The sequence below is a fragment of the Dasypus novemcinctus genome, chromosome 6 (assembly GCF_030445035.2).
Source record: "Dasypus novemcinctus isolate mDasNov1 chromosome 6, mDasNov1.1.hap2, whole genome shotgun sequence".
Lineage (NCBI taxonomy): Eukaryota > Metazoa > Chordata > Mammalia > Cingulata > Dasypodidae > Dasypus > Dasypus novemcinctus.
This window is the reverse complement of record NC_080678.1, coordinates 5308113-5331725: the sequence shown is the minus strand read 5'-3', so window position 1 is coordinate 5331725 and position 23613 is coordinate 5308113. Positions and strand designations below refer to the sequence as shown.

Below are 23613 nucleotides of genomic sequence, written 5' to 3'. Positions count from 1 at the left end.
CGAGATGAGGCGGCCTCTGCGCCCAGGGCTGTTTTCGGGTGCTGTGAGTTGATCAGCATGTGCTCCGAGCTGCTGGTTTTCCAGAAACGTGGCTGGCCCAGCAGCTACGTCCACCGTGAAGGCCGCTGGTCCTCCCACACCTGGAGAGCTCGTGTGAGCGCCCAGTGGGTGGCGGTGGCTAGAGGCTGCAGCTCCGGAGGCGAGAGGAACGAGCTGCAGGCGGAGCACCTTCTAAGGAACACTGGGTTGTGCCTCCGGAGCACGCGTTTTCCCAGCCTCCCAGTATCCTGCGTTTAACGTGAGTCGGTGTTGTCTTGACGACGGGGGTGGTGACAGCGGGAGGACATTGGCCTCCACGCCTCTGTCCTCAGGGCCCCGAGGAGCTTCTTGGTGGGCTCACGAGCTTCTGTAATGAACTCGAGCCAAGAAGGGGGAAAACGTGGACCCTTCCTGAAACTCAGGGGCTTTGGAAATGGCCTTGTGCGTTTGGCGCGGCCTGCGTGGTCTGGTGCCGAGGTGAGCCGGCACGCCAATTCCAGAACTTTATGGAAAAGCAAAATTGGTGGGTGGGGAGTGCCCGATAGCTCACCCCGTAACTCTGATCTTAGAGCAGGATAAGACAGAGCACGAGGCCAGGAGGGCCTTCTGCAGAATTTAGCAGAGAGAGTTCAAGAACGGATTGGAAAGGCTGGCGGCCGTGGCGTCTTCCCCAAGCCCAGGCCACGTCCTCTGAGCCCCCGCAGTGGCGCGCTCTCGGCCCCTGGCCCTTCGGAAGGTGACGTGGCACCGGCGAGGCGCTGTGGAAGCAGCTGGGGAGGTGCTGGGCTGGCGTCTGTGCACGTGGCGTTTCCACACCGATCCCGGGGTGTCCCCCAGCATCGCCCCTCTCCAGACAGCTCCGCCATCCGTTTACAGGTGCTTCCAATTCCTCCAGCGCCTGTAAAATTCATCACATCCTGAATTACCGCCTCTAATCTTTGATGTGGGGAGCAGACCCGGCTTGCTTCTAGAAGGTCTTTTCATTACTGACCCCTTTTTCTTCCTTTCTGTAAGTACAAAGGGGGAATGCAGCTTCTGAAAAGCACCTGCTTTTCATGTGGCCAGAGATGCTGCTTTACTGTAAGGAGCCCTTGGCCTCCGCAGCCTTTGAAACGGGCCGGGGGCCCCCGCTGACGGCTCACAGCGGCCCAGCTGCACTAGAGCAGTTGTAGGTTCATGGAAAAATCATGCCGTTTTCCCTACTGCATTAGCCTGGAGCCTTTGTTACACCTGATGAAGGAATGCTATTATAATTATACTATTACACGACCTATTATACTATGCGGTCCATACTTTACATTAGGGTTCTCTCTGTCCTGTAGGTTTCTATGGCTTTTTAAAAATGTTATTCTGGTAATATACATGCAGCCTAAAATTTCCCCCTTTAACCACTTTCGAATACGCATTTCGGTGGTGTAAACTACACTCACAGTGCTGTGTTGCCATCACCACCATCCATTACCAAAACTTTTACTTCACCCCAAACCGAAACTCTGCACCAAGTAAGAATCCACTCCCCATTCCTAGCCCTGCCGCAGCTCTGGTAACCAGAGTCCTAGTTTCTGGCTCCATGAGATTATTTAGTTCTAACTGTTTCCTATTAGTGGAATCACACCATGTTTGTCCTCTAGTGTCTGGCTTAGTTTACTCAGGGTGATGTCTTCACGCTGCATCCATGTTGTCACGTGTCAGAACTTCATTCTTTTTGCAGCGGAATGATATTTCATTGTATGCATATGCCACTTTTGTTTTTAGTCCATTTGTCTGTTGATGGACAGTTGGGTTGTTTCCATCTCTTGGCAATTGTGAACAATGCTTCTGTGAATTTTGGAATGCAAATATCTGTTTGAGCCCCTGCTGTTAATTCTTTTGGGTCTACGTAGAGGTGGGATTGTTGGTAATTCTACACTTAACTTTCTGAGGAACTGCCAAACTGTTTTCTACAGTGGTTGCATCACTTTACATTCCCACCAAAAATGAAAAAAGTTCCTATTTTTCCACATCATCACCAACACTTGTTATTTTCTGATTTTTAAAAAAAATAGTCATCGTTCTAGTGGGTGTGAAATGCTATGTCACTGTGGTTTTGATTTGCATTTCTGTAACTGTGGATGATGTTGAGTGTCTTTTCATGTGCTTTTGGGTCATTTGTGTCTTTTGGGGAGAAATGTCCATTTAAAGTCTTTTGCCCATTTTTGTTGTTCAGTTGTAGGATATCTTTATATATTCTAAATATTAAACCCTTATCAGATATGTGGTTTCCAAATACTTTCTTGCATTCTGTTGGTTGTCTTTTCACTTTCATGTTAAAGTCCTTAGGGGCACAAAAGTTTTTAATTTTTATGAGGTCCATTTATCTATTTGTCCTTTTGTTGCTTATGTCTCAGATCTTTCCTGGTCACTTACGGGCCACAGATGGACTTCAGAGTGATAAGAACATCCTCAGATGTTTTTTCTTTTTAAAATAGCCTTTTTTCTTTCATAAAATTAATTTATTTTCATTATTGGAAATTTTAAATAAAATTTTTTAAAAATAAAGAAATAATCATATTCTTCCACTACTCACAAAGTGATTAAAAATTTGAGAACATCTTTTTATTTTTTTCTATGAATTTATTTTACCATCTTAAGATCATTCTATCAATTATACCTTTATTTTATTTTTTGACCCTTATGACATACTTATTTTCCATTTTAGAATAAATTCTTACTAAATATCACTTTAAATTTTTCATAATATTTCATTGTGCAGAAACTTAAGTCCTAAATACTTAGTTCGTTTCCAAGTTTTCACTATTCTCAATAATATTGCCTTGAACATAGCATAAAGTTGTCTGTATACTTAGAATTATCTCTTTAGGGTAGAATCCTGATGATGGAATTTCTAGGTTAGAAGTTAGGAGCACTTTGAAGATTTTTGTCAGATCTTCTATTGCTTTCCAAAAGAACCCTACCAGTTTTCGTGATGACTGAAAGCCAAATTAGACAGCATTTCTAGCTTTGAAACTCTTTTTTTAAATGATTTTTTTCCATTTACTTTTTAAAAATTTGTGTAGGCACTTCTTGTATTTTTGAAACACGGTAAGTTTTGACATGTCCCTATCAAAATCATTGCCACTGTAAGGCAGTGAGCACATCTGATGGCTGCCTCCCTCCTCCTTGGAAGTCTTCCTCCCCACCCATTCCAGCAAACCCCTGCACAGCCCTAGGCAGCCTGCTGGGAGTGTCCAGTAGCTCTATTTTTAAAATGTGGTTTTATTGAGATATATTCGCATATCATACAGTCCCTCCAAAGTGTACAGTCAATGGCTTTTAGAATAATCACAGTGTTGTGTCATCACCACAAAAAATTTTAGAACAACGTAATTACTCCAAAAAGAACAACCCCACACCCTTAGCAGCCACCTCTCAGCCCCTCTGTCCTTCCCCAGCCCTACATGAACCACGAATCTAATTCCATCTTTAGAAACTGATTTGTATTTACATTGGATAGAAATGGAATCATACAATATGTAGTACTTTGTGTCTGGTTTCTTTCACTTAGCATGATGTGTGGTTTTTTGCCTGATTTTAACAGTAACTAACAGTTACTCTTATAACAGTAACATATATAACATTTCTTCGGTTTCAAAGAAAAAGTCTTATATGTGCCTATGACCCATATTCCCACTTCCCGTGAGGTTTACTATGCTACACGATCCGATGTTCCATTTTTAGCTTTCCTTTTAGTAACAACATGACCTTAGACTTTCCCTTTCAACCACCGTCATACCCATATAATAGCACTGCTAGTTACAAACACGGTACTGCGCCTTCACTTTTTCTATTCATTTCCAAAGATTAACACAACCTTTTTACCAGTTCCACACAAGGTAACCCTCAGCTTTCCATTCTCTAATCTCATTCTATTTTCTGGCAACCTATATTCAAGTTATTAATGCCATGAATTTATGCAACATATTTAGTTCATAGTAGTGCAATCACACAGAATTTGTCCTTTTGTGTCTGGCTTGCTTCCCTCAACATAATGTCCTCCAGGTTCATCCATGTTGTCACATGCTTCACGACTTCATTTCTTCTTATAGCTGCATAATATTCCATCCTGTGAATATACTACAGTTTATCTGTTCATCAGTTGATGGACACCTGGGTTGTGTCCATCTTTTGGCAATTGTGAATAATGCTGCCATGAACATGGTGTGCAGATGTCTGTGTCACTTCTCTCGGTTCTTCTGGGTATATGCCCAGTAGTGGTGTTGCTGGGACACATGGCAAATCTGTATTCAAATTCTTTAGGAACTGCCAAACTATCCTTCACAGTGGCTGTGCCATTCTACACCCACCAGCAATGAGTGAGTGTTCCTGTCTCTCCACATCCTCTCCAACACTAGTAGTTTTCTCTATTTTTAGTAGTGGCCATTCTAGTAAGTGTGAAATGATATCTCGTTGTAGTTTTGATTTGCATTTCCCTAATCACTAGTGATGTCAAATATATTTTCATGGTTTTTTTTTTTGTCATTTGTATTTCTTTTTTGGACAAATGTCTATTCAAGTCTTTTGCCCATTTTTAAATTGGGGTATTTGTCTTTTCATTGTTGAATTATAGCATGTCTTTATATATCATGGATATTAAACCCTTACTGGGATATGTGATTTCTCCCATTGAGTCAGCTGCCTTTTTCACCTTTTTGACAAAGTCCTTTGAGGTGCAAAAGTGTTTAATTTCAAGGAGGTCCCATTTTTCTATTTTTTCTTTTGATGCTCATGCTTTGGGCGTAAGGTCCAAGAAACCACCACCTACCATAAGGTTTTAAAGATGTTTCCCTATATTTTTCTCTAGTAGTTTTATGGTCCTGGCTTTTATATTTAGGTCTTTGATCCATTCTGAGTTGATTCTTATATAGTGAGTGAGATAGGAGTCTTGTGGTTATGGATATCTCCCAGCACCATTTGTTGAAGAGACTGTTTTGTCCTATTAACATGGATTTAGTAGGCTTGTCAAAAACCAGTTGGCCGTGGAGGTGAGGGTTTATTTCTGGATTCCCATTTCTATTCCACTGATCAGTATGTCTATCTTTATGCCAACACCATGCTGTTTTGACCACTGTAGCCTTGTAATATGTTTCAGTGTCACGCAGTGAAATTCCTTGTATTCTCATTAGGTGGCTCCAGGAACCAATCCTGGGACCTTCCAGAACGGAAGAGAGGCCATCATTCTCCTGCGCCACCTCAGCTCCATGGTCTGCTGCGTCTCTTATTATCTCTCCTCTGTGCCTCTTTTTGCTGTGTCATCTTGCTGCTCCAGCTCTCTGCATGGGGCAGCACTCCTGCGTGGGGCAATACTCCATGCAGGCCAGCACTCTGCATGGGCCAGCTCTCCACACAGGCCAGCTTGCCTTCACCAGGAGGCCCTGGGCATTGAACCCTGGACCTTCTGCATGGTAGATGGAGCCCAATTGCTTGAGCCACATCTGTTTCCCTCTCATCCATTATTGATTTCCAGATTCATTCCATTATGATCCGAAAAGGTGCTTTGTATAATTTCAGTCTTTTTATATTTAATGAGCCCTGCTTTGTGACCTACCATATGGCTATCCTTGAGAAAGATCCATAAGTCCTGAGAAAAATGTATAACCTGCTGATTTGGAATGTGTATTAGTCAGTCAAAGGGGTGCTGATGCAAAATACCAGAAATCTGTTGGCTTTTATAAAGGGTATTTATTTGAGGTAGAAGCTTACAAATACCAGGTCATAAAGCATAAGTTACTCCCCTCACCAAAGTCTATTTGGAGCAAGATGGCTGCCAATATCTGCCAGGGTTCAGGCTTCCTGGGTTCCTCTCTTCCCAGGTCTTGCTTCTCTCTGGCCTCAGGTCTTCTGTTTTCTCCACAAGGTCAGCTGTAGACTGCGAGGCTCTCTAGGCTTTGCCTCTTCCACAAGGTCAGCTGTAGACAAATGTAGGCAAATGGCTCTGTTTCTCTCCCTGGGGTTTCTGCCATGTCTAAGAAGCCAGCTCTGTTCTTCTGTGTTCTTCTCCTGGCTGAGGCCCTCTCTTCCCAGTGCTTGCTTCTCTTTCCTTTGCATGCTTACTTCCTGGGCCTCCAGCTCAAGACTCCAGCATCAAACTCCAAATCAAAACTCCAACATCAAATTCTTCCAACTCTGTCCTTTGCCATGCCTTTAATCTGTGAGTCCCCACCCACCAAGGAGCGGGGACTCAAAACCCTACTGACATGGCCCAATCAAAGCTGTAATCATAATTTAATCATGGCTAGGTACAGACCAGTTTACAAACATAATCCAATATCTTTTTGGAATTCATAACCATATCAAACTGCTATAGGAAGCCGCATACTGTGTATGTATGTTAGGTCTGGCTCATTTTTCATATTGTTCAAGTTCTCTCTTTCCTTTTTGATCTTTTGTCCGGTTGTTTTATCTAATGATGTGATTGGTATGTTGAAATCTCCAATATTGTAGAGATGTCTGCTTTTCCCTTCAGTTTTGCTGTAACTGTTATTTCTTCCTGTTGAATTGTCCCCTTTATTAATATATAATGACCTTCTGTATCTCTCATAACTTTTTTGCATTTAAAGTCGTTTTGTCTGATATTTATATAGCTATCCCTGCTCTTTTTTGGTTACTGTTTGTGTGGAGTATCTTTTTCCAACCTTTCACTTTCGGCTGATTTGTATCCCTGGGTCTAAGGTGAGTCTCTTGTAGGCAGCATATGGATGGTTCATGTTTTTTAACCCATTCTTTCAGCCTGTATCTTTTGATTGGGAGTTTAATCCATTTCAAATTCAGTGATATTACTGTAAATGCATTATTTACATCCACCACTTTATTCTTAATTTTCATGTCATATCTCATTTTCATCTATATTTTTACACGTTTGGTTAATCTTTCTGCTAGTCATGCCTTCTACATTCTCCTTCAAGCCTCTCTCCTGCCTTTTTCTTTCGTGCTCTAAGTCTCCCTTTCATTTTTCTTGCAAAGGTCGATTCTTTTTTTATGTACTTTCTTAATTTCTGTTTATTTGTGAATATTTTAAACTCACCTTCATATTTGAAGAACAGTTTTTCTGGATAAAGATTTCTCAGCTGGCAACTTTTCTCTTTCAGTATCCTAATTGTATCATACACACTGTCTTCTTGCCTGCATGGTTTTTGATGAGAAATCCAAACTAAGTCTTACTGGGCATCTCTTCCTGCTTTCAGAATTTTCTCTTTATCTTTGATATTTGGCATTCTGAGTGTATTAGTCAGCCAAAGGGGTGCTGAGGCAAAAATACCAGAAATTGGTTGTTTTTTATAAAGGGTATTTATTTGGGGTAGGAGCTTACATACCAGGCCATAAAGCATAAGTTACTTCCCTCACCAGTCTACTTCCATGTGTTGGAGCAAGATGGCTGCTGATGGCTGCCAGGCTTCCTGGGTTCCTCCTTCCAGGGTCTTGCTTCTATCTGGGTTCAAGGTTCCTTTCTGCCCAGGGCTTGCTTCTTCCTGGGCTCAGGGATCCTCTCTTCCTGGGGCCGGCTTCTCTTTTTTCTGCAAGCTTACTTCCCAGGGCTCCAGCTTAAGACTTTAGTATCAAACTGCAACATCAAAACTCCAACATCAAAAACCTCTAACTCTGTCCTTTACCATGCCTTTTATCTGTGAGTCCCCACCCACCAAGGGGTGGGAACTTAACACCCTAACGACGTGGCCCAATCAAAGCCCTAATCATAACTCAATCAGGCCCAGGCACAGACCAGATTACAAACATAATCCAATATCTATTTTTGGAATTCCTAACCATATCAAACTACTACACTGAGTAATATGCGTCTTGGAGCAGGTCTATTTGGATTTGTTCTGATTGGGGTATGCTATGCTCCTTGGACGTATAAATTTGTTTCTTTCATGAGAGTTGGGAATTTTTCAGCCATTGTATCCTCAGATACTCTTTCTGCCTCTTCTGCTTTTTCTCTTTCTGGAACTCCCATGGCATTTATGTGCTTCATATTATCTTTCAACTCCCTGAGCCCCTGCTTAACTTTTTCCAATCTTTTTTCTTTCTGTTCATTTCTTTCTTCAATATCAACTGGTCTGTCCTCTGTATCACTTATTCTTTCTTCTATCATCTCACGTCCACTGTTGTATGCCTCTTACGTGTTTATCTCACCTATTGGGTCTTTCATTCCAATGAGCTCTGTTATTTTTCCATTTGGGCTTTCAAATGCTGCTCACTCAGTGTCTTCTTGATGCGCTTTATCTCTTTATCCATATTGTCTTTCAACTCATTAATTTGATTTTGGAAATTTCAATGAATCTTGCTGATTAGTTGTCTCAGATCCTGTGTCTCATCAGGGGCTTTGACATATTCCTTTGCTTGGGACTTTTCTTCCATTTTCTAAGTATGGCTTGTAATTTTTTGCTCATGTCTGGGCGTCTGATTATGATGATGAGTTTGCTCTGATGCTCAGTTTCTCTTTTGTAGGAATTTGGTGGCAGGAGACTGTGTTATTGCCAGTCTTTGATTCTTGGTTTAACCTGTTCTAGGTCTTTAGGCTTGTCCCTGTTAGTTGCTCAGATCTGGGTCCTGGACCCAGTAGTGGGTTGCAGACCCACTTCCAAGGGCCTTGGGGAAGGAGGCTGGAAAGGTTGGAAAAGAGCTCTCCTGCTTACTTACTTTTAATTTCCCCATATGCACTTCCTTGGTAGGCCAGCAGATGGTGCTCTTTGACAGCCTTTTCAGTTCAAACCCTGGTGAACTGGGCAAGTGTTTGCTGCAACATGGGCCAGATCAAGGTGACTGAGGATCCCACCTGGCGGCCAAGAGCCCCACAAGTCAAACTTTCTCAGAAACAGTTCTCCAACCTTTGGCAGCCCCCTCTCTTTTCCTAGGTAGGAAATAGTTCCACTCCCCTCTGTGTCCTCAACAACCAGGCCCAGGCAGTGGAGAGGGAGATGGGGAGGGTCAGCTCTCGTTGGTCCCCTGCTGGCTCCAGAGCAAGCAAAGGTGCAGCCCCACCTGGCCTGGATGGGCTCCTGGGACACAGCAGACCAGATCTGTGGGTCAAAAGCTGAGTCAGCCGTCAGCTGCATCCGTCTGTCTCCTCTTTCCTGGGGAGATGGATCCCGATGCTCCCTTCTGCCTGTAGCTACCACCCCAAGGTTGGAGAAGTCAAAGCTCTCTGCTCACACGTTGGGGGAATTGCCCCAGCTGCAGCTGCAGCTTCTACTCATGGTCTTAAGGTCAATGTTCTTTTCCTGGGCCCCTCTCTTCTGGGTGGTGTCCAGCCTTCCCCTGCTGTCCTTTTGTGTTCCAGTCCATCTCGGCATGGCCTCTAGCTATTTTTCTGGGAGAGGAGAGAGTCCCATGTCTTTCTAATCAGCCATCTTCCCAGAAGTCTATCTTGTAGACATAAGGACACAAAGATTGCAAACGTTTTGTTAGATTTCTTCCTTAGTATTTCAGAGATGGTTTTGATGCTATTGTAAATGGAATTGTTTTGAAATAAAATTGTTCATCGATAATATATAGAAATATAATTGACAAATGTGATCGATTTCTCTTTTGCTCTTCTATCCTGTTCACTTGCAGATCTCACTTACGTGTTTTATGTGGATTCTTCAGGATTCCCCATGTAGGCAGTCATGTCATGTGTGAGCAAATTTGGTTTTCTTTCCATTTCCATTTGGTATGCCTTTTAGAGCTCTTTCTTACACCATGTTGAGCAGAAGTGGTGAGAGTGATATCCCTGCATTGCTCCCTCTTTTAGAGGGAAAGCATGAAGTCTTTCACTGTTACAAGTGATTTTAATTTTTTTTTTGTTAATGTCCTTTCTTGGGTTGAGGAGGTATTTTATTTTTATTCCTACTTTGCTAAATACCTTTTATCGTGAATAGATTTTTAATTTTGTCATATTTCTTCTGCAGCTATTAAAAGGATCATGTGGTTTTTTTCATGTGTTGACTCATTTTTTAATATTAAACAAGTTTTCATTCCTGATATATATGCCCCATTTGGTCATACTGCATTATCCTTTGTATATACCTTTTTTTTTTTTTTTGGATGAAATAGAATAAAATCTGTATTATTCTTTCCTTAATTGTTTGGTTGGATTCACCAGTGAATACATCTGTGTTTGTAGTTTTCTTTGTTTAAAGTTTTTAATACAGTTTAAACTGTGTTTACTAGATAAAAGCCTACTCAGATTATGAGTGAATTTTGTTAATTTGTCTTTCAGTGAATTTTTCCAGTTCATTCATCTGTTTATGTCTGTAGAATCTGTAGTAATGCTACTCTTTCATTCTTGGTGTTGTGAATTTGTGCCTTCTCTCTTTTTCTTGATCAATCTTGACAGAGGTTTTTCAATATTATTGATATTTTTCTATACAGTGGTTTTGGCTTTTATTGATTATTCCTATTGTTTTTCTGTTTTCAATTTTATTGATTTCAGATATTATCTTTGTAATTTCTACTGCTTACTTTGGATTTAATTCATTTTTCTTTTTTTCTTTGTTCTTAAAATGGAAGCTTAGACTAGGATTAGATTACAATTGGAGAACTTTATTATTTTCTAATATAAGCATTTAATACCATAATTTTCCCTATACATACTACTTTATCTGTATGCTACAAATTTTTTATATATTGCTCTTCATTTTCACTCAAGTAAAAATATTTTTTTGATTTCCTTGGAATTTCCTCTTCACATAATGGGTAATTTGGAAGTATGTTGTTTGATGTCCAAATATTTGAGATTTTTTTCAATTCTATATTTCTAATTCAATTCTTTTTTTGACCAGAGAACATATTTCGTATTGTGTCATTAACTTGAACTTTGCTGAAAATTGTTTCATGACCCAGCATAATCTTTCTAGGGAATGTTTTATATGTAGTTGAAAATACCATATATTGTTCTGTTACTGTGTGGTGTAGTATACAAATGTCAATTAGGTAAAACTGGTTGATAGTGTTCAAATCTTCGATAACGTTAATTTTCTGTGTGCTTCTATCAGTTACTGAGAGATGAGTTTTGTCTCAATTGTAATGGCAAACTGCCATTTTATACTCCCATTTCTATCATTTTTGTAGGGTTTTTTTTTTTTTGTATTTTTGAAGTTCTGTTGATTTATTGACTCCTATATCATTTAGTAATATCCCTCTTTATCCCTCACTGTCCTTGCTCTGGAGTTTACTTGCTCTACTGTTAATACAGTTTTTCCTCCTTTTTTTGATTAGAGTTTGCATCATTTAGCTTTTTCCGTCCTTTTACTTCTAACCAAACTATTTCTTTATATTTGGTTTTCTTATAGACAGCATAATATTGATGCTTTCTTTAAAAAATATCTATTCTGAAAATGTCTTTTTAACCTTGTTGTTCAGCCTATTTACATTAAATGTTTAGTAATAAGGTTGGATTTAAATGTAGCTTTCTGCTTTGTTTTCTTTTTTTTTTTTTTTTTAAAGATTTATTTATTTATTTAATCTCCCCCCCTCCCCTGGTTGTCTGTTCTTGGTATCTATTTGCTGCGTCTTGTTTCTTTGTCCGCTTCTGTTGTCGTCAGCGGCACGGGAAGTGTGGGCGGCGCCATTCCTGGGCAGGCTGCTCTCTCTTTTCACGCTGGGCGGCTTTCCTCATGGGCGCACTCCTTGCGCGTGGGGCTCCCCCACGCGGGGGACACCCTTGCGTGGCACGGCACTCCTTGCGCGCATCAGCACTGCGCATGGCCAGCTCCACACGGGTCAAGGAGGCCCGGGGTTTGAACCGCGGACCTCCCATGTGGTAGACGGACGCCCTAACCACTGGGCCAAAGTCCGTTTCCCTGTTTTCTATTTTTTTTTATCTCTGTTTTTCCTTTTGTTCCTCTTTTCCTGCCTCCTTTTGGATTACTTTTTATGATTCTATTTTATCTCTACTGTTTGCTTATTAGTTATACCTATCTTTTTGTTTACTTCCTTAGTGCTTTTGGGATTCCAATGTCATCTTTAATTTATTATAGTCCTTCTCGAAATGCTGTTATACCAATTCTCATATAGTTAGTGACTTCCATTTTCTCTCTCCCATTGTTTATGCTATTTTCCCAAGCATTTTACTTCTGTGTAAGTTATAAACCCTACAACACATTGCTATAGTTTTGCTTTAAATAATTTGTTACCTCTTAATGGAATTAAAAATAAAAGTCTTTTGTAAATACCTTCATTTTTACTATTTTGAGCATTCTTCATTTCCTTGCACAGATTTAATTTTCCATTTCATATCATCTCTGCCTGAGAAATTTCTTATAACATTTTTTGTAGTGCAGTTCTGCTGGTAACATGTTCTTTCAACTTTTGTTTTTCTGAAAAAGTCTTTATTTTGCCTTCATTTCTTTTGTGTATCCTCAGTAGATATATTTCATATACCATACAATTTATTTAAAATGTAAAATTCATGGATTTTTAGTATATTCACAGAGTTGTTCAACCATCTCCACAGTCAATTTTACAACATTTTCATCAGCCCCAAAAGAAGCCCCATGCTCTTTAGTGGCTTCCCATCCCTCCCCTCGCCCCTGCCAACCTTTAGTCTACTTTCTGTCTGTATAGATTTGTGCATTTTGGACATTTCATATAAATCCAGTCACACAATTTGTGGTCTTTGATGATGGGCTTCACTCACTTAGCAAATGTTTTCAAAGTTCTTTCATGTTACAGCATGTATTAGTACTTCATTCCTTTTTATTGCCCAATAATATTCCACTAGATGAATATACCACATTTTATTTATCCACTCATCAGTTGATGGACTCTTGGGTTATTTCCACTCTTTGGCTCTTATATATGCTCCTATGAACATTAGTGTACACATTTTTATGTGGACATCTTTCCTCACTTCTCTTGGACCCATGCCCAGGAGTGGAATTGCCCCATGATTGTTTAACCTTTTGAGGGCAGCCAGGCTGGTTTTCCAAAGGAGTTGCATCATTTTATATTCCTACCAGCTGGGTATGAGAGTTCCAAACTTCTTCAATTTTGAGAGGCATTTTTGCTTAGTGTAGAATTCTATCTTTAAAAGCTTCCCTCTCCCCCTTTCCCCCCAGCACTTTAATGTTGTCACTCCACCTTCTTCTAGCTTGCATACTTTCTGATAATTCTGATAGTTTCAGAGATAATTCTTATCTTTGGTCCTCTGAATGAAATCACTTATTTCCTTTTTATAAATTATATCTTTGAAGGCACAAGGACCCCTTCCTGTCCTCTGGATGCCTTCAAGGTTTTTTCTTTAGTTTTTATTTTCAGCAACTTGACTACAATATGTTTAGGGTTTTTGTTTTCCCTTCTGTTTGAGGGTGTATGAGCTCCTTGCACCTGTGGTTTGTTATGTTTCTTTAATTTGAAAAAACTTGCTGTCATTTTATTTCTTCATATATTTCTTTTTCTTGATGCTCTCTTTTTACTTCTGGGACTCCACTTGCACTTATGTTAGGCTCCTTGATATTACATGAAGTTTTAGATACTGTTTTGTTTATGTCACTCTGCATAATTTCTATGGGTGTATCTTCCACTTCATTGAGTCTTTCCTCAGCTCTGTCTAGTATGCTGATGAGTCAAAGAAATTCTTTATTTCTGATATCATATTTACTATTGTTAGCATTTCCATTTGTCTTAGAGCTTTCATTTCTCTGCTGTAATTCTCCATCTTTTCATAAACATTGTTCATCTTTTCACTAAATCCCTAAGTGTGTTAAGGATAGTTACTTTAAAGTTTCTCTTATAGTTTCAACAACTGATAATTGATGAATCTAGTTCTGTTGACGGCTTTGTTTCTTCACAATGTATTGCTGCTTCTTGCCTTTTTGTGTCTCATAATTTTTTTTACTGAATACCAAATATTTTGTGTTAAAGAGCAGTAGTGGTTGAGGCAAAGAAGTGGGCACCTTTCGTCTCCAGTTAATAGGTGGGTTTGGCCCACCTGGGCATCAGTCAAACTGGGTTTGTTGTTGTCATTACCCTCAGACAGCACAGGTGTCAAATTCCTCTCATGGTCAGCTGCGTTATATCATGCTTTGTGCAGTGCCTGGAGGGTGGGAGGATTTTTTCTGTGTTCCTGTTCTGCCCTGAGCTTTTATCAGTCTCTGTGCCCCTGTGCCAAAGAAGGGGTCTCTTTCTAGACCCTACCCCTCACCTACTGGTGGACAAGTGTTGCTTGTTACTTGGGGCTGGGTTTCTTATGGGGAAAGTGGATCTTGATGATCCTGGTCCAGCCTTAGGTTTAGACCAGGTATGTGCACCTGAGCTTGGGGCAGGGACCTTTGCAGCATCCCTGTTCCTTCTCCCAAACTCTGCTCTAGACCTGCTCTGGGTCTTGGGCGGGAGAGTCTTTTCTGCTCTTTCCCCAGCAGTAGCCAATCTCTGCTTTGTTTTGATGCCCAGGAAAGTTCTCTGCCCCTCAGTGGGCTTCTGCTCTTAGCCTGGAAGTGCTTGGCCTTGGTCTGCTTCTTGGGGCAGGAAGGCAGAAGGATTTTACTTTCGCCCCTCCCCAGGGGCCCTCGGGATGAGAGGGTCTACTGCCCCCCCCCCCCCAGTGGCCAGAGGCTGGGCCCTGGGAAGCACGGGGCTTAGACCTGACTCCAGGGCAGCTCACTGCCTCTTGCACGCCTGCACCTCCATCCCACCTTCTTCCCTCGGTCCTTGTGAGCTCCTGGTGGAGGCTCCTGGAGAGGCGGTTGTGTCGGGGTCCCCGTTACTCTAAGTGACACTATCCCACATTTGGTGCCGTAGAATTTGTTAAAGTTCTGGCTAATTTCTTCTTGCCCACCTTTATAGCCAAAGGTGAAACAGGTCACGTAACCTGGCTCTCCTTTTTGGAATGCAGTCCCCTTGGTTACCTTGTGACCTCAACTCCTAAGGGCTCAAGAGAAGTTGTGGGTTTGTGGATTATGTAGAATATTCAGGACTGGAGTAGCATTCTCTCATGATTTTCCACATCCTATGTAGAGGTGGTTCTCTCATGTTTTTAAAATTACTTATTTCCCTTTTGTAAATTATGTCTTTTGGTTATTACTCATTTATCTAATGAGATCTTCATGTTTTTTTAAAAATTATTGAGTTTCACAATCTTTTAATATAATTAAGATATTAACTTTTGGTTGTATTTATTGTAAATATCGTTTTGACTGTGTTTACCCTCTTAAATGTAAAGTTTTAAGGTGATGTAATTTATTGATCCTTTGTAAATTCCTTTTATCTTCTTTAAGCCCACAAAGTCCTCTCCTCTCTAGAGATTTGATAAATGCTCATTTCTGCTTTCTCCCAGTCATTTTAATCCTTTGATTTTTCACCCCAATTATCTTTAATCCATTTAAAAATTTATGGCATAAAGAAAGTATTTCCACGGATTTATTTTTATTTCACCATTAGCCGACCAATAGTCCCAATATTCACAGATAATAATCTTCCTTTCCCACTGAAATCTATGGCATCATATTCTCATAAGTAGTATATGGTCTACTTCTGGATCCTGTGATCTTTTTCAATCATCTAGCCATTTGAGAGGTTTTTCCTACTTTAGTAAAACCACATTATTTAGGCTGGAGAAATTATTTTCTGTTAGAAACAGAATTCGCCAGTTTTCTCCCAGGCCATTTCATGCTGGCCACCGTCGAGCTCCCCGTGTGCTCGCCCAGGGGGTCGCGCTCTCCCGCTGTAACTGTGGCCTGTGCCGGCCCTTGGTGAGCCCCAACGCTGACCACGCCCACCGAGAGGCCAGCCCCAGAGCTGACCGCCACGAGCCAGGTGTGGTCTGCCCTGCCAGGCCATGAAGTGGGGCGTGCACAGCGGCCGCCATCATCAAAGGAAGTGGTGTGTGCCAGACGGGGCGAGCATCCCCGAAGGCCACGAGTACAGTGTGCGAGAAGGTGCCCCAGCGCCAGAGGCCCCCACTCCTGCCACGTCACCTTCTCTTTCCCGGCCCACAGCTATGGCCTCGTGGGGAGTTCTCTACGATTAGTTGACTGAGGAAGAGAAGACGTGGCCTGGTTTACAGATGGATCTGCCCGATATGCAGGGACACCTGGACGTGGCCAGCTGCGGCACTCCACCGGGGTCTGTATCAGCTCTCTGTGGCAGCTGTAACAAATTACCACAAATGTAGCAGCTCAAAACACACACAGTTGCTGTCTTATGGTTCTGCAGCCAGAAGTCCCGGACTGAGCTAGAATCAAAGTGTTTGGAAGCGAACTTGGCCCAGTAGTTAGGGCATCCATCTACCACATGAGAGGTCTGTGGTTCAACCCCGGGCCTCCTTCATCTGTGTGGAGCTGGCCCACGTGCAGTGCTGATGCGTGCAAGGAGTGCCGTGCCATGCAGGGGTGTCCCCGCGTAGGGGAGCCCCACGCGCAAGGAGTGTGCCCCGTAAGGAGAGCCGCCCAGTGTGAAAGAAAGTGCAGCCTGCCCAGGAATGGTGCCGCACACACGGAGAGCTGACACAACAAGATGACGCAACAAAAAGAAATACAGATTTCCAGTGCCTCTGATAAGGATAGAACGGTCACAGAAGAACACACAGCGAATGGACACAGAGAGCAGAAAACTGGGGTGGGGGCAGGGGGAGGGGGGAAGGGAGAGAAATAAATAAAATAAATCTTTAAAAAAAAAGAAGTGTTAGGCAGGCGCTGTTCGTTTGGGGGGCCGGGGGCCGGGGGCCATCCATTTCTTGGCTCATTTGGTCAGTAGCTGACGTTACTTCCTCGCAGCCTTAGGCCGAAGCCTGTGCTTCCTTGCTGCGTCTAAGCTGGGGGCTGTTCTGGACGTCCCCGACCACGGTGCCTCCTGCAAAGCTGGCCTCGTGGCCCAGGTCCTCCCCGCACCACGCCTCCGACCCCCGCTGGGTTTAGGGCCCCTGTGAGCAGGTGGGGCTGCCCCGACAGCGCAGGGTCCAGCCCCAGCGCAGGATCCTCGGCCGCAGCGTGTCAGGGACAGTCAGTCCTGGGGAGCAGACAACATGGGGGAGCAGATGACATCGGGGCGCTCCCGGGGCTCGCGGGGCTCGGCCGAGCGCTCTGGGGGTGCCTTGCTGGGCTCGGCGTCCCCAGGCGTTTCTTGGGGGTCTGGCCAGCGTCCCGGGTGGCATTCTCAGCCTAATGGCCTCCGTGCCTGCAGCTTGTTTTACTCTGAGGCAACAGCGGCGCTTCTAAGACACCTTACTTTTTTTTTTATTTTTTATTTTTTATTATAAGACGGAAACATTTCAAAACCCAGTCTCTCACTTTTTAAATGAAAGTAATATTTGCCATTCATTTCAAAGAATGTTAACTGGACTCAGTCTTGGTTTGGGGGAAGGTAGCCCTTCTGCTCAGGTCACCACGGACGCTTCTGTGACGTGTTCTGCTGAGTCTAGGTTAATTAACATTTAAGAGCCCTGTGAATATAATATAGTAGAAATTCATAGAAATCATTTATCTCCCATCTACCAGTTTCTTGCCCAGCAATTACTGTTCTTGTCATACAATTGTATTTTTTCAAAAACATTTTACCTCAAACAAATTCTAACGTTACAGTTTTTATCATCTTTGCCTCTATGTGGGAATAGACGCTGTTTTTTATTTTTTTATTTTTATTGAAGTATATCATCCATACGTAAATACACATAAACAGTAAGTGTATAGTAAAGATTGCAGACTTTCAAAATAAACATATGTAGCATCCCACAGGGGTCTCATACATCACCCCTCCACCAACTCTTTGCACTGGTGTGAAACATTTGTTACAAACTATGCAAGAGCATCGTCAAAATATTACTACCAACTATAGTCCTCAACCCATACTATTTAGTTAATGTATTTTTGTTACAGATATTGTGAACTTGCAAAACAATCATACAGATGTGTATATTTCCCATACAGCTGCACACCCTGGTGGAACATTTGTTACAGATTATGAGATAATGTCATCAGACTATGACCACCAGTCATGGTCCATAGCATACCTTTGGCACACTTTTTCCATACACGGCGCTGATGGCCACAGCACCGACAGCCACGGCACCGCCGGCCATGGCACCCACGGCTCGTCTTTCTGGGCTTTGCATGTCTGGTACGCTCAAGGTCAGAAATTGTTCAGTGAGAACCAGGAGCCTGCACAACGCGGGTATCCTCAGCCCAGCAAATAAATTAAACCCATAGCATGAGAACGCCCGCTCTGGGGAAAAGCTTATCGCTAACCAGGTGTTTTTAGATATTGTCCTAAAGAGCTGTCCCCAAAGTGAAAATCCCCAGGGCCAGCCCCAGGACCACCCCCCAGATCACCCCCAGGGCCAGCCCCCCCAGGACCAGCCCCCCCAGGACAATTCGTCAGGGGGGTTTGACTCGTGGAAGTCGCCTCGGTGGCTCCAGTGCCAGCCGCTCCGGTCCCTCCCCTCTGTAACCGCGAGTCACACGTTTGTCCCGTTTGCCTCTTGACGTCCCTCTCTCGGCCTTGCTTGGATGTGACGTCTCTTATTGCGTGCCGAAGGCTGAGTTCAAGGCCCATTTTCAGAGATCAAATCATATTTTGAGTGCTTTGGATGAATCTGAGTATTCAGTAAGGTAAAGCGGCTTTAGATTATATTTTGAAATCATCCTGTTCACTGCTTTTTAGTTTGGGGAGTTTACAGCAGGTTTTCATAATGGAAGACAGTGCAGACAATTGCTAATTTTTAGTAAGTTCTGTGCCCAGCATTATCACCAGGCACACCTGGAGTCTGCGGCCGAGCCCGAGTTCTGGAATCTTCCCGCCCCCTGCGCAGTGTTAGGGCTCGTCCTCCCACGGCGGGTCTGCACAGGCCCGTGTGGAGCCTGCGAGAGGGTGTGGGCGGCAGTGGGGGCTCGGCCGCCAGCCTGTCCCCTGTCCCCTGGTTGCTGCTGAAGGCCCTGGGCAGAGCTGAGCCTCTGCTGGGCAGGGCACGCACGCGAGTCCTCTGCGTGGATGGACGCGCTCTGCTTATCCCGCCGTCGCTGATGGACTCCGGCGGCTTCCGCCTTTTGGCACCTGGAACAACGCTGCTGTGGCAGGTGTGCAAGCACCTGCCGGAGCCCCTGCTCTCAGATCTTCTGGGTTTATACCTAGAAGTGGGATGGCCGGGCCGTGTGGCAACTCCATGGGGTGTCACCAAACCGTTCCACAGCGGCCACACCACGTCACGTTCCCGCAGTCGGCAAGGCTCTGGTTCCTGGCCTGCCTGCCAGCACTGATTCACCGCTTTAAAACCAGCCGTTCCAGGGCGGCGCGCGTTTGCACTCCCCTGGCGGCTGATGGCATGGGGCATCTTTCAGGTGCGTTTAGCCCTTGGATACCTCTTTGGAGAGTTCTGCTTTTTTTAACCCTTTCTCTGACTCACTCACCGCCCACCCTTGCTGCTGGGGCTTGCGCCACACCAAGGATGAAACGGGGGCCCAGGCCCGGCAGCACAGGGGCACTTCCTGTCCTGGTGCCATTGTCAGCCATGGCAGCCCCAGCCCACTGGGCACTCAGAGATGTGGCCGGCCGGCCTCGGGGCCAGGCGCACGGGCTGCGTGGCGGGCGTCGTGGCATCCGTGAGGAGCCGGGACCCTGCACCCGCTCACGCTCACGCCGGCCCGGCCGCCGGCCTGCACACCCATCACGGGTTCACACACGGGTCCCCGAGCTGGTATTCCCATGGGGGCAGGGAAACGCTTGGGGTGCTCGCTCTGCGCTGGGCATGGACACAGGCTCTTTCTGGCTGCAGCCCCCCGTGGGGGACGGCGTGCCGAGGCCAGGGGCCGCCAGCCTGGGTCCTGGCCGCAGCTTGCCCTGCGGGTGTGCTGTGAGCACAGGCCGGGGGGGGGGCGTCCCCGTGACCCCCCCAGCCCCGGGCCCGAGCTTCCAGGCGGCCCAGGCTGACCTCCCCCTCCTGTGGCAGCGGGTGCAGGTGCCCACTCACCTGTGCTCTCTCCCTGCAGGTGAGTGAGAAGATGTAGTGGAGCGACGGCCGAGGCCACCCCTGCGGAGCTTGGCGCGGACCCGAGCCCAGGCGGGAGCCCGTCCCCCGGGGCGGTGCCTCCTGGCCGTCCAGCCTCACGATGTCTAAGAAGGGGGCCGGCGGCCGAGCCCGGGGAGAGAGGGCCGAGGCCCTCGCGGCCCTGCAGGCCGCCAACGAGGAGCTCCGCGCCAAACTCACGGACATCCAGATCGAGCTGCAGCAGGAGAAGAGCAAGGTGGGCGCCCCGAGCCCCCCCAACCCCCCCAGCCGTGCCTGGCCCCACGGATCAGCTGACCAGCCTGCGGGGGCCACGCCGCTGCGGAGGGGCCCGCCTGGGCGGACACACAGCCAGCTCTGGGAGCGGGGCGCAGGCCAGGTGCAGAGGTGCCGGGGCACACTTGTCCAGGCCCCGGGGAGCGGCCGGGGGCCCCTGCAGGGCAGCAGGAGGGCCTGGGGCTGGGCTCCGCTCCCTGCCGGGTTTGGGGTGAGTGGGCCTCCAGGGTCCAGGCCTGGGATCCGGCCGAGGCTGCGGAGAAGGAGCAGCCGGCGTGTGCCCGGCGGCTCGGCCCCGGGTGGAGGGGTCTCGTCTCTCGCAGACCCCAGGACCCCCTGGTGCCCAGCAGGCCGGCCCCTCCCTCCTGGGGACAATCCCTCCCACTCGATCCAGAACATCTGGGTGTGCTGGAGGGAGGGGCTGTGGCCCCGAGAGGTGGGCCTGGGTGGGCCTGAGTGGGTCCGGGTGGGTCCACAGCATGGCCTCAGAGCAGGACCCACCATTAGGTGCACGGGGCGCCCTGGAGCCCCCCCGGCCTGCTGTCTAGGGGCCCCAGGTGGGCACACTGGGCCTTGTGATGAGACTGTTCTACAGAGACCACAGGGCGGGGTGGGGGTGGGGTGTGCAGCCCCCCAGGACCCTGGGGCTTGGGGGGCCCGGGGGTGCCTTCCCCTGAGCAGCCAGGCCGCGCCGCGCTCCCACTGGAGACTGCTGGGCCAGGGCCCTCGTCCCCATGGGCGGTTTCCACCCCTCGCCAACTGGCACCGTTGCTAGTGGCAACAGGCTGGGCTGCGCTGCCCTTCTCTGCGCTCAGCAGGGAGCTGCCCGCGGCCTGGGGAGGGCAGGGCGGGCGAGCAGGGCTGACCTCTGAGGGGTGGCCTCGCCCTGGGGACACCCCCCGGGTGCATGCCCTTCACGGACAGGCCACGCGGGCCCAGGAGGGCGGCCTGGAGGCTCTGCAGCCACCAGACGACGGAGCCTGCGTCCCTGTACCCCTGCGGGCCCCCGTGGCCGTGCTCAGGCCCAGGCCACCCGGGAGGAAGCCTGCCCAGGACCTGCTTCCCGGAGGCGGCGGCCCGATGCCCTGCTTGTTGGGAGGGCGGCGCGGGGTGGGGTGAGCGCCCTGGTGAGTGGCTGCGCCTTTCTTGGCCACCCTGCCGAGGGGTCCCTGCGGAGGGGAGGCCTACGGGGCTCGGCTTCGCTCTTGGGGCTTCTCGACCCCAGCGCCAGATGCCACGGCCTCGGGGAAGGGGCGGCAGGCTGCGGGCCGGGAGCTGCGGGAGGCCGCGGGGCGCGAGGGGCGGCTGCGGGGCCGAGGGGCGGCCCGGCTCTGGGGCTCCCATCCCTCTCCGAATCTCCGTCCCTCTCCGTCGACGCCTCCTCTCCCCCACCCAGCAGCCGTCAGGGTGGGGGGCCTCCTGGCAAGGTCGGTGGAGTGCGACCTCGGAAGAGGAGGGAAACTGAGGCAGGCTTCCCTCCCGAGCCTCGGGAGGCCCTTCTCCCTCCCTGCCAGGACGTCCCTGCTCTAGCCACCAGCGGAGGGGCGTGGTTGGGGGAGCACGGTGTCTGGGACGGTCCCCACCCTCGCAGCACGCCAGCCCTGGTGCCTAAGCCCTGGTGCTCAGCCTCCGGCACCAGCCTCTTAGCTCCCGGGCTCCTCGGTACGTCGTGCCTGGCACCCACCCTCGCAGCACGCCAGCCCTGGTGCCTAAGCCCTGGTGCTCAGCCTCCGGCACCAGCCTCTTAGCTCCCGGGCTCCTCGGTACGTCGTGCCTGGCACCCACCCTCGCAGCACGCCAGCCCTGGTGCCTAAGCCCTGGTGCTCAGCCTCCGGCACCAGCCTCTTAGCTCCCGGGCTCCTCGGTACGTCGTGCCTGGCACCCACCCTCGCAGCACGCCAGCCCTGGTGCCTAAGCCCTGGTGCTCAGCCTCCTGGTTGATTGGCAAATGCGTCCAGCAGGCCACATCCAGCCCATGGCTTATTTTTGTATGGCTGTGAGCTGACAAAGTTTTTTACGTTTCTAAACAATTGGGGAAAAATCAAAAGAAATGTTTTGTGACTCGTGTAACTTATGAGATCCTCATGTCCACGTCCAAGTCCACGGATAAAGCCTCCTGGGAAAGCAGCAGGCCGTTAGCCGCGTCAGAGAGGGCGCCGCCCTCGGGGCCACAGGAACAGCTGTCGGCCCCTGGCAGGAAAGGCTTGAGGTCCTCCACGCCCCACCCGGCCTCCACCCTCGGCCCGGCCTCCACCCTCAGCCAGGCCTCCACCCTCAGCCTAGCCTCCACCCTCCACCCTCAGCCTGTCCTCTACGCTCAGCCCGGCCTCCACCCTCAGCCCGTCCTCCACCCTCAGCCCATCCTCCACACTCAGCCCATCCTCCACCCTCGGCCCAGCCTCCACCCTCAGCCCATCCTCCACACTCAGCCCGTCCTCCACCCTCAGCCCAGCCTCCACCCTCAGCCCAGCCTCCACACTCAGCCTGTCCTCCACCCTCAGCCCGTCCTCCACCCTCAGCCCGTCCTCCACCCTCAGCCCATCCTCCACCCTCAGCCCAGCCTCCACCCTCAGCCCATCCTCCACACTCAGCCCGTCCTCCACCCTCGGCCAGGCCTCCACCCTCAGCCCGTCCTCCACCCTCAGCCCATCCTCCACCCTCAGCCCATCCTCCACACTCAGCCCATCCTCCACACTCAGCCCGTCCTCCACCCTCGGCCAGGCCTCCACCCTCAGCCCGTCCTCCACCCTCAGCCCATCCCCCACCCTCAGCCCATCCTCCACCCTCAGCCCAGCCTCCACCCTCAGCTCAGCCTCCACCCTCAGCCCGGTCTCGACATGCGGCCTCCAGCTCAAGTTCTCTCCTTAGACGGGCTCACCGCGTTGGTGACGAGGAGAGGAGGGCGTGCGGAGGCTGCAGCACCCGCCTGGAGCCCCGGGGCAGGCGGTGGTTGTCGCAGGGACACTTGGCCCGTGCTCAGCGGGGAGAGACTTCAGGAGGGGATGCGGGGCCCGGCGGCCAGGAGCACGGGTGACGGGAAGTGCCCTCCGTCACCCGTCCTGGGCCGCGTGGCCCAGCCTCCCCAGTGAGCAGGAGGGCACGGCTGGAGCCTCCGGGGACCCAGGGACAGCCCGCGCACCCACTGCACGGGTGGCGGGAACGGGTGCGACCGTGGCGCGCCCAGGGCCCCGAGGCCCTCAGCTTCAGAGGTGGAATCCGATGGCAGCTATCTTCTAACACCGCGAAACCCCAGTGTGCAAAGGACCCCGCGCTGCCCGAGGCCAGGCCCCCCGCCTTGTCGCAGCGGCCTCGTGCAGTTTTTATGTGCAGTTTCACCAAAGCACCTC

The 23613-nt window shown here is 48.1% G+C and overlaps 1 protein-coding gene across 24 annotated transcripts in view; it reads left to right on the top strand.

The window, feature by feature from the left end:
* JAKMIP3 (Janus kinase and microtubule interacting protein 3) overlaps positions 1-23613 on the top strand; it is a 143496-nt gene that overhangs the window by 36321 nt on the left and 83562 nt on the right. For all 24 annotated transcript variants that reach the window (XM_071215612.1, XM_071215618.1, XM_071215614.1 and 21 more), the window contains exon 2: positions 19974-20228. In XM_071215612.1, coding sequence (XP_071071713.1) covers positions 20094-20228 — 135 coding nt within the window. In that variant the 5' untranslated portion in view covers positions 19974-20093. The remainder of the gene's footprint in view (positions 1-19973; positions 20229-23613) is intronic.